Here is a 14,947-nt window from a genome sequence, read left to right on the forward strand (position 1 = left end):
ACTTAAATGACCTTTAGAAACTTAATTCCCACTGTGTCAAGTCATGGAATTGTTGCCCCTTCGTCAGTGTCTCTGCACTCTGACTTTTTATCTACTCATATATCACTTTGCAATTTGCATTATACGGCCACAATTTGCCTATAAAAGTCAAATTTGTACGTTCAGTTAAACAGAATTTCTGCCTTTGTGGTTTTGTTCCTTTAGATTTCACACAATGATATTGCTGCTTTGTCTGCAGTCCAGTGAAAGAGAAAGCACACTTTCCTACAGCACTAAGGCTTTACATATTAGGACATGTTGAAAAAATGTTTTGTCCTTACCAGGTCTTAAAATGAGGTAAATACAACCTCATATAAAGCATAACATGTGACATATTACACTGCATCATTATTTATTTCCCTAAGCCAAAATACTGAAGCAGTGTGGGAAATCCACCTTTGATGAAAGGAAGAGGGATTAAAAGGGCAACAAGCAGCCAGATGCTGCTAATCAAATGCATTTGATTAAATGATCATCAGCAAGTGTGAGCACCACTTTAAATGCAGAGCCTTTGGCAGTTTGCTAGTCTGGAGCCTTTAGGTATTTGTTAACAAAATGCCAACAAAGAAAGACAACAGTAATGATCTTAGAGAAGCAATTGTTGCTGCTTATTAATCCTAGAAGGGCAATTTCCAAGCAATTCCTTTCATTCTACAGTGAGAAAGATTATGTACAAGTTGAAAACATTCAATACCGTTAGCAATCTTCCCAGGAGTGCACGTCCCAGCAAGTTCACCACAAGGTCAGATTGTGCAATGCTCAGAGAAACCCCAAACAAAAAAAAACAAGAGCTACATCTCAGACTCTAAAAGCCTTGATCACCATGTAAAACATTGTGACAGTACAGTCAGAAAAAGTATGGCTTGTTTGTGAGAGTTGCCAGAAGAAATCCTCCTCTGTCTAATAAGAACATGACTCCGTAGCTTATGTTTGCAAAGTTGCACCTAAACAAACCTCCAGATTTCTGGAACAATGTCCTTTGGACATTTGAGACCAAAATGGAATTGTTTGGCAAAATCCAAACACAGCATATCGTGCGGTGGTAGAGGTATGATAATTAGGGCTTATTTTGCAAATGATTTCAAACTCCTCCATATAACAAAGTATTCTAGAGTCAAATGTGAGGCCTTCTGTCCAACAGCTATAGCTTGACTGAAACTGGGTCATACAACAGTACAATGATCCCGGCACAGCTGCAAACCTACAACAGAATGTCTGAAAAAGAAAAGAATCCAAGTGTTGCAATGGTCCAGTCAACGTCCAGACCTCAAGCTGATTGAAATGCTGTGATGAAACATTAAAAAAACTGCACGTATATGGTTGCCCACAAACCTCAATGAACTGAAGCAACATTGTAAAGAAAAGTGGGCCAAAATTCCTCCTCGACAACATGAGAGACTGATCTCTTATACAGAAAACAATTACTTCAAGTTATTGCTGCTAAAGATTGCTCTATAGGTAACTGAATCATGTAGTTTCCACCCACTGCCTCCGCATTTTGGTTTACTCTTTGTTAAATAAATAATCACAGTGTAATATGTTATGTGTTGTTGTTCATCTGTTGTTGTTCCATACTGTGTATTATGTCCCGATACATAAAACCATAGACTTTAAAAAGGATGCGCTGCACTTTTTTTTATCACATGCCTGTAAGTTCATGTGGTAGTGTTGAGATTCTGGCCTTGTGGACGTAGGACTGTGTGTTAGACCACAAAATGTTTAGAGATTGTTGGATGAATTTCCTCCTACTTTATTTCGAATGTGACATTGAAACCCTATACTGTATGTTATATCTTCTAAAAATGCAGTCCAAGCTTAAATACCAACATGCTGAACATGTTTCTCTTTCCCTTCTCTTTTCTAATGAGGACAGTAGAAACAAGTTTTGGTTTGACGCAAAGAGGATTTGTTTGCTTCAAGGCCCTGTCCAAGCTCTTCAGATCACTTTATTGTTTAACTGTTCCAGACATTTTCTTTGTGTATGTTTTGCACTTTGGAGACTATCAAGTGCCAGTTTAGATGGAAAAAATGAAGTGTCTGATGTCACTAAAAATCCATTTTCTAGAACATTTGATGTTCAACACATGCTTCCCTTTTTGAGTGGGTCCAATTCAAGTTTGAAATATTTAGTATGCCTTGCTTGATGTTCAGAGTCGTGCACTTAAAAGATTTTCAAATTCTTTATTTTTCATAAGGTAGAACTGTTGAAGAGGACTTGGACTTACAGTATTTTGATGTGACTGAGTCAAACATGCACAAACTTCAGTGCTTTTTGATTTGTTTACTGTCAACGCAGATTAAGACGGTCATCTTAATTCCTTGAAAACAATCTTCCTCCAACCCACGGTTGTTTGCTTGCTAAGCTATTATTGAAAGCTTCCCTGCAGGACAGAAATCTTTTCACAGGAAATCTATAATTTTAGATGAGGGTTAAAATGCATTTAGAATTTGTCAATTCTCCTAATTTTCTTTTGTAAATCATGTCTGGATGCTCCGATTTCCTCTCTTTTTCATATAGTCAGTCGGGCCAGAAAGTGAGGAGGTTATTTCTATCTTGCGTGGGCTCCCAGAAGCCAGCATTATGTTTCAGGAGAGAGCCTGTGATAGCTCCTTATGATGCCCTCCTGATGTATTATTAAAGTACAATTGCATGGAGATTTGAGATGCGAGGTTTTCCACCCACAGAAAGTTCCCATACCGCTTGTCCTCTGATGGTCTCTGTACTTCCTCTTTCTCCTCTGCATTTTCTTCTTTGTTTCCCCACATCTTGATTCTTTGGGGTATGAGCGTTCCTCGAGTCATTACCCACTCCAGCTGTGGGGAGTGCATTGGTGACGTCTCCGCTCACCCACTCACTGCAGCTGAGCGCCATAAGTTGCCATGGAGACATCTAGCCAGTGAGCCAAGTGACAGTTTGCCGTGGCTGGGTGTTGTCAAGCCTGTGAAGTGGAACAGATGGGAGTCTGTTGCTGTCAAATGGTCATTTTGTCCATGTTATATAAGAAACCATGATTCTATAATTTCATTTATGATATTTAGATTTGTAGTCATGTATTTTTTAACCTGTTGATCTAAAATTGGTTCCTTCTGTGTGTCCTTCACTCATATCTCAAAGCTGTTATGATATATATTTAAAAATCAACACCTGACTGTGTATAAATGTGTAAAAGGAAGCCTTCATAATTCCCAGCCGACAGAGAAGTATCACTTGACTCTGCACAGATTTCTGTGTCTTTGAAAATGCTGGTTTGGTACTGCTCACATCCTAATCTTCTGTGCTTACTTTAGAAACCAATGACTCAAGTAAATAATAAGCTGAAATAAAGCCCCTTTAAATCACTTTAAAATCATTTTTACTTACGCTTTAAGATAAATGGCACTTTCTAGTCTTGAAGTTAGTTGGCAGGTCTTGGTTGCAGAAAGCACAAAAATCCCATCCAGAAAGGTGGTGCAGCATATTTCTAGCCCGCAAGTCAAAACCCAGGGCTTAACTGGGTGCACAGCAATGACTGATGGCAGCAATATGTTTATGTTTATGCATTTGGCAGAAGCTTTCAAAGCGACTTACAAGTAGGCATGTAGGGTAAGGGGGTCATGCCTAAGGACCCCTACTGGAGTCGTGCAGGGGATTTGAACTCAGGTCCCCCAGATGGAAGGTGGCAATTATACCACTACACTATCAGTGACTATGAAAGGGTTCTACATACAGATTACTGTATGCACTGCTTTAGACTGCTGATACAACAGGCTTCCCAGAATAATGTTCTCTTTTGGGGAATTAATTCTGACACATGGTTTCTCTTAAAAGACCTTCGTCGTCCACTGAGAGTCAAGATAAACCCGTATTTCCAGTTGTTCCGCATACCTTTAGTGGCTACAGACAGCTACAACATGTAGAGATGAGGCCACATAGCTCTGCTATAGTACCAGCTGCTTAGGTAGCATCAGTCCCCAACCCTTCCACCATGTAGATTACACTCTTGTTTCATCCATCAAACAGCAGACAGACAAAGGAAGCAGGTAGCTAATGACTAAAGAGTACCTCAGGTAGCTGCAAGTAAGCAAGATATTTCCCCCAGGAGTTGGCGTAGGGGAAAACAGATCAAATAAGGGAGGTGAATGTCAGATCTGCATTAGTCTGATGAATGCAACTGCTGGATGCATAGATAAATAACTGTTTGCTGAATAAACTTAAAGGGTGATATTTCTCTATTTGATAAACAACAGTTCAAAGCCACTGTGAACACAGCTCAACCACAAATAAGTCTCCTGCACCTCCAGCATAGCTAAAGACACTTATGGTCACACAGCCAACAGTAAATTCTTACAAGAGAAGATGAAAGGTACCCCTGATGAAAGTGTACATGAATAGGCATGAATCATCCATTCTGCCTTATTAGAGTCCACCACAACATTTACTCACAGCCAGGCTGCCACAAAGGTCAGTTTAAGAAGTTAATGGAAGGCTGTTTTAATGCTACTGTACAGTGTTGGTCATCTTACTTTTAAAAAGTGATTAGTTACAAATGACTTCTCCCAAAAAGCAACTGAATTAGTGACTCAGTTACCTCATTGTAAGAGTAATTAGTTCCACAGCAAAGTAACTGTGACGTTATTTTTCATTCTATAACATCTTTTACTCAAAGATGTTTATAACTGATTGAAGAACAAAAAAACTATATACAGTATTTTAGAACATTTGGTATTTATTTGAACTCAATAGATTGCAGCCTGCCATATGAGATGCATAGAAATAAAAATATATTAAAAATAAATATTGAAAATAGAATTCAAGTGCAAAATTAAGAAACACGTGTAAACTTGGGTAAAACGAAACAAAGGAAAATCTGGTCATTAAGTAGCGCAAATCTCTGTAACTGTATTTTAGGCCGACTGCACAATAAACAGAGCACTATATTATATATTTGGGCTTGGGGTTTGGTTAGCAGCAGCAACAAGTGTCATGTTAGCATGTGTCGATGTGAGGTGCTTCATAAGATTCGAGTTGCTTGAGGCAGACATGGATAAAGTCTTTTTTCCTGGGCATAGCGTGCAAGTTACATAAACATTATTGCCTTTAATTAAAATTAGTGAGAAGTAGTACCGGTACTTCCAGTTTGAGGACACTACCTTTGAATTTCCCTGGCTCGTCGCCATCGTCGCTGTCTTGCTGTGTTTGGCAGTCAGAGCGTGCAGTGAGACAGCCTGAGCTGGGCATGATCTGCCCACCCAGCCAATCATCATTTGCAACGGTGTCATCATCCCACCCCTGCTCTCTCCAGGCAGCTGATGTGTGGCCAAAACCTGACAATTTGCACTTCATTCAACCAAATTGTAGTAACGTGCCACTTCACATCATCAGTAATGGCAACGGCATTGCAACATGGGAAAAGTAATTAATTAGATTACTCGTTAGTGAAAAAAATAATGCCGTTAGTAACACTGTAATACTCTAAGCCTTTATTACCAAAACTGCTACTGTATAAATGTCTTCCCCTCTATATATACCAGAATATGATACGATACAAAGATGAACTTGTAAAGGTGTGTTTCTGCAAAGTAATATGATCACCAGTCCCAGCACCAACCTTAAATACAAATATTTCACTGAAAGATTTAAGTCCTGTGTTCATGTAGACATTATGCGCTGACTTTTTTTTTTAGCAGCAAACTGTTGCATGACTACTAGAATTTGTTTATGTAGGCTGAAACTGAGATGTTAGTGGTTGAAGTGGTCCAAAGAAAAGGCATGAGAGTTCAGAGTAATGGATCAGAGCATGAAGCGAGTGTTAAGCAACAAACCATATACATTTTTGTGCTAACAACAAGCCACATTCTCTTTCTTTTTAGGTTTACAGTGTTTTTTCAGCAATTTCTCCCCATCTGTGGTTGGTCTTTTAGCTGTCTGTCAACTCCACACTGTCATTGTATGTCACATTGGATAAGCAAATTGTGGCCAAGGATGTAAAACACAAATCCGATTATTTGACAAGTGGAGGTGGTGCCAACCAAATAAACGATCAGACAAACTGTGTAGCAGTATCTCGATTTATAGACAACATTACCACTTGCCTCCAGGCAGACTAGATCAGAATTTGTCTGTGGAATCAGGTTGGTATTCTCACGTGTGTGGAGCAAAGAGCTGCCAATACCCAAACTGATGCCAATGCCGGTGGTTATGGGCTACAGAGGGGGATGGATCATCTGGGACAGACAACAGATAGTCTGTGGAAGTGTTTTGTACCTTACCCAGAGGGATCATTGGTTCATGAAGGAGGAAGGAAGGGAGGGGGCCTCATAAGCTCATGACTCACTCTGTTACACCCACACATATAAACATACACTGTGGACTCCCAAGTCATCTGCTTTGTGATAGAGCTGATTTAATGTGTGAGAAAGAGAAAGGAGAGCAGTCTGAAATAGTTAGTGCAACAAGACATCCACATTTGCTTATCTTCAGCTCTGAAAATATTTGGGTCTTCAAAACTGTTTCCATTTAGATAGACTATATGGATATTGGTGGTAACTTAGATGTCTACTCTTTATCCACAGGCACATCTTTGCACCCAGACCTTCGAGGCCTATCGGCGCCCAGCTCCCCATCGTGTACACCAAACCCCCCCACAATGCTCTGCGGTGGCAACTCCGAGTCCAACCTCAACACTTCATTGAATATCAACCTCAATTCAAGCCTCAACTCCAACTACCACACACTATTTTCCTCCTCTGCAGGTTTGTCCAAACTGTCAAAAACCACAAATTATTTAGTTAATCTTTACCTCTACAGTGGCTTATAAAAATGTATGTTACTTTGAATGATTAGCAATGAATAAAAAAAGCATGTAAAAGATGATCCATCTTTTCAACAATTTACACAAGATTGGAAAATTAGTTTTATGCTTTTATTCATTGCACATTTCTAAAGTGAAAAAAATAGAATGAAGTACTATGCTTAAGCTCTCGGGTAATCTTTACCATAGTTTCATACCTTAATTAACTTGACTTGGCTATAGCTTATTGAAAGTCACCAGACCAAAGGCTTAATGATATTCAGCGTGTTATAAACAAACTCTACTGTCTAGCTCTCTGAATTAAAAAAAGTAACGCTAATATGGAAGGAGAATGCAATTACAAGATAGCAAACTTGGTAGGGGACTCAGATGGCTGTTTCCAAATTTTGTAATGTAAATTTTAAAAAATGGTAGTGAAACTTGGAGGGTGGAAGCCAAATTTAGGTTTATAAGACTGGAGGAATTCTTCAACTAAAATGCTTGTAGTACTGCAATAAAGGCAAACTGAAATGGCAGTATTATTGTAAAAGGCTCAGTGGACTTTCGAGTGATGGTCCACTGCTCTACTGTTCAACTGTTCTGCTGTTTAACATCTGCACAAATATAACCTTTTAATGGGACCAAAGGTGCCCAAAGTTTTGCATGCCTCTTTATTTTTTAACAATTAGGAGTCTCTCACAATTTCCTCATGGAATCAAGAAAAATGCATGTATCAATGACTAAACAGCACCGAGACATCATTCACAGTAGGTATGTTAGGACATGAAGCAAATATTTACCTTGGAGATGTGAAGCAGCAATTCCTGACATCCCTGCAGTTTTTGCAGAGTGCAAAATGAAGCTTCATCAGAAGAGATACATACAAAACAGAGTACTGATGGCTTGAATAAAATTCCTTTTAGATGTTGCAGAGTATGAGTGTGCAAGAGCTATTTGCCCGGGCTACCTGGAAGCTTTCTTACATTTTTACATCTTTGCTCTCATCACTTCAGGAACAACCCCGAGCTCTCCATTTTCCAGCCATCCAGAGTCCCCTACCTTTGCACCCTGCTCTGGCTCGTGGAGTGACGAATGCAGCATTTGTTACGAGAATGTGGTGGACACTGTCCTCTACGCCTGTGGGCACATGTGTCTCTGCTACGCCTGCGGCCTGAAGCTCAAGATGGCCAATGCGTGTTGCCCCATCTGCAGGAGGATAATCAAAGATATCATCAAGACCTACCGGAGCACGTAGGCTTGTGTCAGACAATGTCAGGTTCAACGTTGTGAATGCCATGCAACACTTTGTAAAGACACAGCACAAATGAGAGACCTTCCTCTAGGTCTGTGTGTAATCTGCCTCAGGTACTCTACAGCAGGATGTTAAAACTTCATCATTAAAAGGTTTTAAATATTTACGTATAATAGTCATCTGAAGCCAATGTAAATATATATATATAAATTTGCTATATATTGGGGGGTTCATTTTGAGCAGATCTGAATATTGGGGGGAATGCCAATGCCCTTCCCCATGGTAATTTCGGCCTTGTCTGAAGCTCTCTCTGCCTCAAGCAAGATTCATCAGACCATCAGAAATTACAGCATGGTCACCAGGACAAAATCATGCTTCTGTAACAACTTTTTTTTTTCTGAAGAGACAGTTATCTGGACAGGCATCTGTTCTACTTCCTTTAGAGTAACCCTTCGTTCTGCTAGTGATAGCATCCTCAAGAAAAGTAAGATTGTCCAGAGCTGTTGAAAATGACAAAAAGAATCAGTCTGTGGTTCCACCAGCTGCTCCGTCACTGCTTGTCAGAAAGCACTAAGGTAGTTATTTCAGAGTAAAAAAGCAATTCTCTACTAAATCTGAAAGAAAATCTAGACAAGATAGCTTTATTTGAGATTTCCAGAAGGCATCCAGATACCAGCGAAGAATGATGAAAAACCATGAAAGACGTGTTGTGGTGAAAATGCTCCTCCAGCAATGACACCCAGTAAAACCTAAACCATGATTAAAGGAACTTTTGATGAATATCTCACCACCTGCCATCTTCTTTGGTGTTCAGGAAGGGTGAGACTGCGCAAAGGGTAAAAAAGTGTGAACGTTGTCATTACAGAAGGTCACGCTTGTTGTGGCGATTGAGGATGTGAATAAGTGAAGATGGAGCTCACGAGAAAGGATGATGTTGTACATTTCATGCAGAGACAGGGTAGGAGGAGGAAGAGGCATCTTTGCTATGTGCCTGTTGTGGTGTAAAGAAAGTGTTGCTCACTCAGATGTCTAAATGCATGTCCTGCTTCTTGGCAGCTGTGCCCACCATCTCTGGCTATATTCAATAAGCCAGCGGGATGCATTGCATAAATTGCATAAAAAGTCATCCAAATAAACAATGGTAGGCAGTGAGGTGTTTTTAAAATGCTGAAAAAGCACATTAAGATGATGAGACAACTACTTTGTCTCTGCAAAAATCTCCTGAAAGCCCATGGATGTGCTGACTTTAGGTCCAGCACTTATCTTTTGTATGTATATGAAATTAAAATAGGAATATTTGAGTTAATGATGGCGTGTTTATGTACGATGAGTCCTGAGGTCAAGAAAAGTTTGCTGTTAGTGACAAAGATCTAACATGTTATTGTGAGAACTTATTTTGCATATGATTTTCTGAGTGCTGCTTTCTGTCTGTAAGTGCAAACTTCAGTGATATTCTCACTTGTTTTGTTTTTTTATTATTGTTTTAAAGATTAAAGGTATTTTAAAGGTGGTATTTTGACCTCACTGAAAAATTTCATTCGTCATTTAAATCAGTAGATGTTGATTTGTTTTTAATGTTGAGGCCTCTCATCTCATCCCTGTGGACGGAAGATTAACAGTTGTCTAACATTGTAATGAAGTTTTTGAGTGTGCCATTCAAAAATGGAAATCTAGACAAAGTTAAAGCTGTTAGGCTCCTCAATGGGAAAACCAGGAGGAAGACTGGGGTTCTTTTTCATCTTAAAGACTCTCTTTCGTGGCTATGGTGTCTCTGAGCAAGTTTAACCTCACGTAAGAGAACACAGAGATGTCTTATTTGGCGTGGAAACAAATGCATGGATGTGTTTGATATCATAGTTTCACATGAAATCTCTGCTAAACTGAAATGTTTGAAATATCGCCGTGGCCCACTCTGTCACTACATTGCTCAGTACTGGAATTTTGTTGTGAATGTGGAGAGATGCTCAGCTTTTACGTTTGTACCTGATTTAGTTTTTCCTCTTGACCAAATATGACTTAGAGGATATGATACATTGTGGATAATTTTCAATAGAAATGGTAGGAGAGTAATCTTGGCTGTACATTACGAGTTTTATTTATTTTCCAATGCTGTTAAATATAATTATCACAGTTTGTTTCTTTTGTGGGTCTAATGTGTCCAAAACCAGTGAATACTGTTTATGTTATGGTTCCATAGTCAAAGACTATAGAAAACTTTATTCCCCCAAAGGATCTGTGGTTGCGTGTCAGCTGATTTTCAATTAAATAGTTCCATATTTAGGGAAATGTTTATCCATTTTGTGGTGGAGAGTTAAAGTATATGAGAGGATCAATGCAAGTCTCCCATGGTTGCATACAAACAAAGCTTTAAGTCAAGTGCTAACTACATTTTAACTACATTTTACTTTACCTGAGTTTTTCCAAGTCATCCATCAACAGTTTGGGAGAAATATTAAACTACCAATGTTGTTCTCTCATGTGTTGTTAGTTCCTTTGCAAAATAAGATTTGCCACATAAAGCACAATTAATATGACACGTTACCACAGCATCATTTTCACAAAATGAGGGTGCTGTGTTAAAAAAGAAAAAGGAAACAGAACACAATGGCATGTAAATCAATGGAACTTTTTTATTTACATGAAAAAGTTGAGAATAGTAAAACAAAAGAATAGAAAGACTGTGCAACACCTGCCGTACATTGCTTACCTCTTTAGGATAATTGACAGCAAGCTTGGAACAAGATTAGGTATAAAGTGAGTGTCCCAGAGAAGTATAGTTTTCAGAAGTGAAAAAGGAGAAGCTTTTTTTTTTTTATGTCTCTGTAGTTTAAATAGTTCAAGAATTTTAGTACATTTATACATTTCTTATGCAAAGAATTTGGAAATGTTATTATCCATGGTACATAACAGCATTAAAAGATTCTTAGAATCCAGGGAAAGGTCTGGCTGAAATCCACAACTGACCCTGCATCAGAAACATGACTGTGTAACAGAAATCATTGCTTAGGAACGGTTTTTAAGAAGTGAAATCATTGCTGTCTGTAAGTTAAAACTCTACCATGCAAAGAAAGAAAGAGATCCAGAAACACTGCTCCGTTATGTGACACCTGGATCTGACTAATCAAAAATTGGACTTTGAGTTTTGAAATAATGGATGTTGCATCCCTCAAGAATAAAGAGAAGATGAACATTCTGGTTTGATATCTGCACATAGTTCAGAAAACACCATCCAGTAATGATTATCAGGGTGAAAAGCTTAAGATGTAGTTTTTCAACCTCTGCATTGATCCTTTGTCAAGTCATGTATATATGTTATAGCATTCTTCTGCCACTTGGGGGCAATCTCAAAAATATGAGATGTAATCATGAAGAGCCCTTATTTCACATGGTACAAAGACCACAGTAATGCAGAACATATTAGTTTTTGAGCAAAGTGCTGCTGAAATCCAGACAACGTTGTAGGAGAAGCTTTTTTGCTTCTTCAGCCAAACAATGCCATGCCACATTCTGTGCGAAATATAACAACATATCTGGGTGCGAAACTGTTCTTTCTCTCGTCAAATGGAAGCATGAAAAAAAGTGTCACTGAAGATATGTTTTTTTTGTTTTTGCAGATTAAAACATCTCCATTTCAAAACAAGTCGCCTGGGCTCCCAAACACTTGGAGATCTGTTAAAAGAGGTGATGCTACACAGTGATAGATATTCTCTTGTTTAAAAAATGTAGCCGGCAATTCAACATGAGAAGATTTTTACATTTGAGACAAATGTTTTGGGAACAAAAAAAACAAAAAAACAAATAAAAACAGAAAAAAAGAAGGTCAAAACGAGCACACCTTTGAATATGTCACAGATTTGAAATTAAAGTTTGGTATATACTGGATTTTCCTTAATCAGTTGGGGAGAAAAATCAAAGTCAAAGTTACCCACACCAAGTTAAAACTTTCACCCTGCAGCCAGCTAAGAAACATTCGTTCAAATGCTGGCGGAGTGACACAGCGTGTCCTTTCAAATCCACCTGCTGTCGGTTGCCTGGCAACAGGTCCCTTCCAAAACATTGTCCAAAACTGTCTGGCTTATTACCACTGATAGAATGGTCCATTGTCATTATGTCCACTTAGATTTTATACACGCACGATACAGCGACATAATTAGCTAGCTTCAGCTAATTCAGCTTCAGCTTCCATCTTGAAGATGGATGTTGGAGCCTTTCTACAAGGCCAGGTTAGCTGTATCTTGTCTGTCTTGTTTGTGGACATAAATCATATTAAATTTACATGCCATGGGACCGCGCTGTTTTGAAGCCAACAGGCTTCTAGCTGTGTCACTTCCGGTCATATGCGAGTGGTATTACTTTTAATCAATTTCCCAAAACGCCAAAAAGGTAGATTTAAGGCCCAATGCTGAAAATATGGTATTAAAAGTGCATTTTTACCTTAATTAAGTATAAGTGAATGTTTCTTTAAGAGAGCCTCTTCTTTCCAAATGTGACCAAACACTTTCAGTCCAACACACCACAAACCAATAAGTTATGGAGGGTTTTGTACGCTGAACAATAAAATTGGCTCATAACATGGATGTGCTGGGCTTTTCATATCTATTAGTTGTTAAAACATTATTAATTGTATCTGAATTTAATGATAATGATGTTTGGTTAATAAAATTCATGTCTGTAACGCTGGCTTGATCTTGTGTTTGCTATTAATGATTTTCTTATTGATCAAATAGAAAAGCAAACTAGAGGCATGTATAGCTCTTTTCTTCAGGTAAAGGAAAGTCGTCTCTTACTTAGGTCTAGATACGGGGGAATCTGACCATATTTTCTGTATACTTACAGGACATCTGATGGGAAATTACATGCATGGTATTATTACGTTATCGGATGACACTTTTAGGGCTAATGCAAGAAATCTCAAATTGGGCAACAGCTAGAAAACAGAGAACAACTCTGCACAATCACACCTCTCAGTAGTATGCTTGACCAATATTGCACCATATACTATGTAAATAACAAAGGCAAGGGCTTTTAGTAAACAGTCATAACTCACAGAGAAACTGTTTACAGTAGTGTTATGTAGTCCTAGCCAAAGTGAACATAATCTGTTATTTACTACCTTGCTGGCGTGGCTCTACTGCAGCACTGTCGTGCGCTCCACTCCAAAATCCCCATTACAGCCCATGACGTCCAGACATGAAACAGGCAGTGGTGGCTGCCGCTCATGACCAAGAGGTGTAAGGGATATACGCAATCACGGCTTGAGAAAGTGACAAGAATACAGTGTATCTTGCTGGTGTCTGCGTACACACAGACTTTCCACTAAGACCTCTCAGTGAACCATACTCCAGGCCTCCCGAAGGCTTGAGAGCTTGAGCAGGGTTGTGATATCTCTACCAGACAGACGCTTGGTCATACACACACTCACAGCACATATTGAGCTATCAAATTTGTATTCCAAAAAAACAGGATGTTATAGATTTTGAATTTTAACTAGGCATCAGACGGTCTGAGCTGTTGCTCTGTTAAGCTTCTGGAGCTCAGTGGGAAGTAAAATCTTTTCCTCATTTAGATTTGCAGTGTTGAGGGACAGACTACGAGAAGTGCAACTATGTCAAGAAGAACAACTTTGCTCATTATCTAAAATATCAATTGAGTGTTTCCGCCCTTACACTATTTAATCACTGAGTTGATCAAGTAACACGTGAAAATTGCCCTGAAGTGGTCTCTGGTGTTTGCTAAGATGTTGAGTGATGCTGCCCTCCAGTGGCCAGAAAAATGTGCAGCACCTTGAGTATCTGAAAGAAAATCATGAACACAGTTATGTGTAATCAGGTAAAAAATATATATTTTCATCTATTAAGCCTGTTGATTTTCCAAAAATTTCTTCGAATTGTGAATATCTCCAGGCTAGTAAAAGGTTCAAAATTGAACCTTTTTACATTTATGTTAAAGCCAAAATATTCAATAATTGACTTATTTTATGATTTTACTATGAAAATATCCATAAATTTGACCAAAGCTCAACGTCACCAGAACTTTTTACAAGTTTAATTATTAATTAAATATTCAATTGTGATTTTTTCAACACAATGTTTTTCACAAAATAAAGAACATGTCCTCCTTAGATCAGAAGGTATCATACTCATTGTGTCATAATCTCACCTGCAAATCTTTCATTTCATTCCTCCTTTTCCTTACCCAGAAGAGTAGCCTTTGTATATGAATATGGGAGTGGGGGGAAGGGGGGGGGGGGGGGGGGGGGCATCTAACGTGGTCATGTTTTACATTAAATTCCTCTTGGCAGTAAATATGATTATGTTTCAGGCATAAAATCCAATACTCAAGTAATATGTAGCATATGACACTGGATCGGCGTTTTGATATATGCAGTTTCTCTGATTTTAGCTGAATGTGACAGTTTCATATACTGCAGTATCATAGAGTCCAAACTAGTAACTTTAACGTTGCTTTGTCAGTTGATGCTAAATCAAACAGCCAAGAATCACAAAGTGAGAGCCATGGAAACCAAAGTCAGATGCGCAGGTCTGCTCGAGGATGGCTTAAAGTCATAGATGAGAAATGAAGGTAACGTAGTATGACGTAAATCTATTTATATTTCTGGCATCCGGTCAAACACTTCAGTCGAATTGCTCCATATATGCTCCATATACACTTTCAACACAGAACAAGGTACTTAGTCAATAGCAAAAAAATAAGTGAGAGGATTGACACTTCCAATGATTAAGGCTTGTGATAAGCTGTCATTATATTATTTATTACACGGCACATTAATTTGCAATTAAGTCAGATAATGACTGCCTTTGCACATCATTTTAACACTGAATGGAGGTGAAGCCTTTAAATACGCTGGCAAAGCTGAAGAGATTAG

General features: G+C 38.6%; 1 protein-coding gene across 1 annotated transcript in view; it reads left to right on the top strand.

The window, feature by feature from the left end:
- The window catches only part of LOC140312957 (E3 ubiquitin-protein ligase NEURL1-like), a 33,507-nt gene extending 20,771 nt beyond the window's left edge, over positions 1-12,736 (top strand). The window contains exons 5-6 of the mRNA XM_072390858.1: positions 6,592-6,771; positions 7,823-12,736. Coding sequence (XP_072246959.1) covers positions 6,592-6,771; positions 7,823-8,064 — 422 coding nt within the window. The 3' untranslated portion in view covers positions 8,065-12,736. The remainder of the gene's footprint in view (positions 1-6,591; positions 6,772-7,822) is intronic.
- Positions 12,737-14,947: the final 2,211 nt, after the last annotated feature.

This window comes from Leuresthes tenuis, unplaced genomic scaffold, assembly GCF_036924035.1.
Source record: "Leuresthes tenuis unplaced genomic scaffold, fLeuTen1.0.hap1 SCAF_8, whole genome shotgun sequence".
NCBI lineage: Eukaryota > Metazoa > Chordata > Actinopteri > Atheriniformes > Atherinopsidae > Leuresthes > Leuresthes tenuis.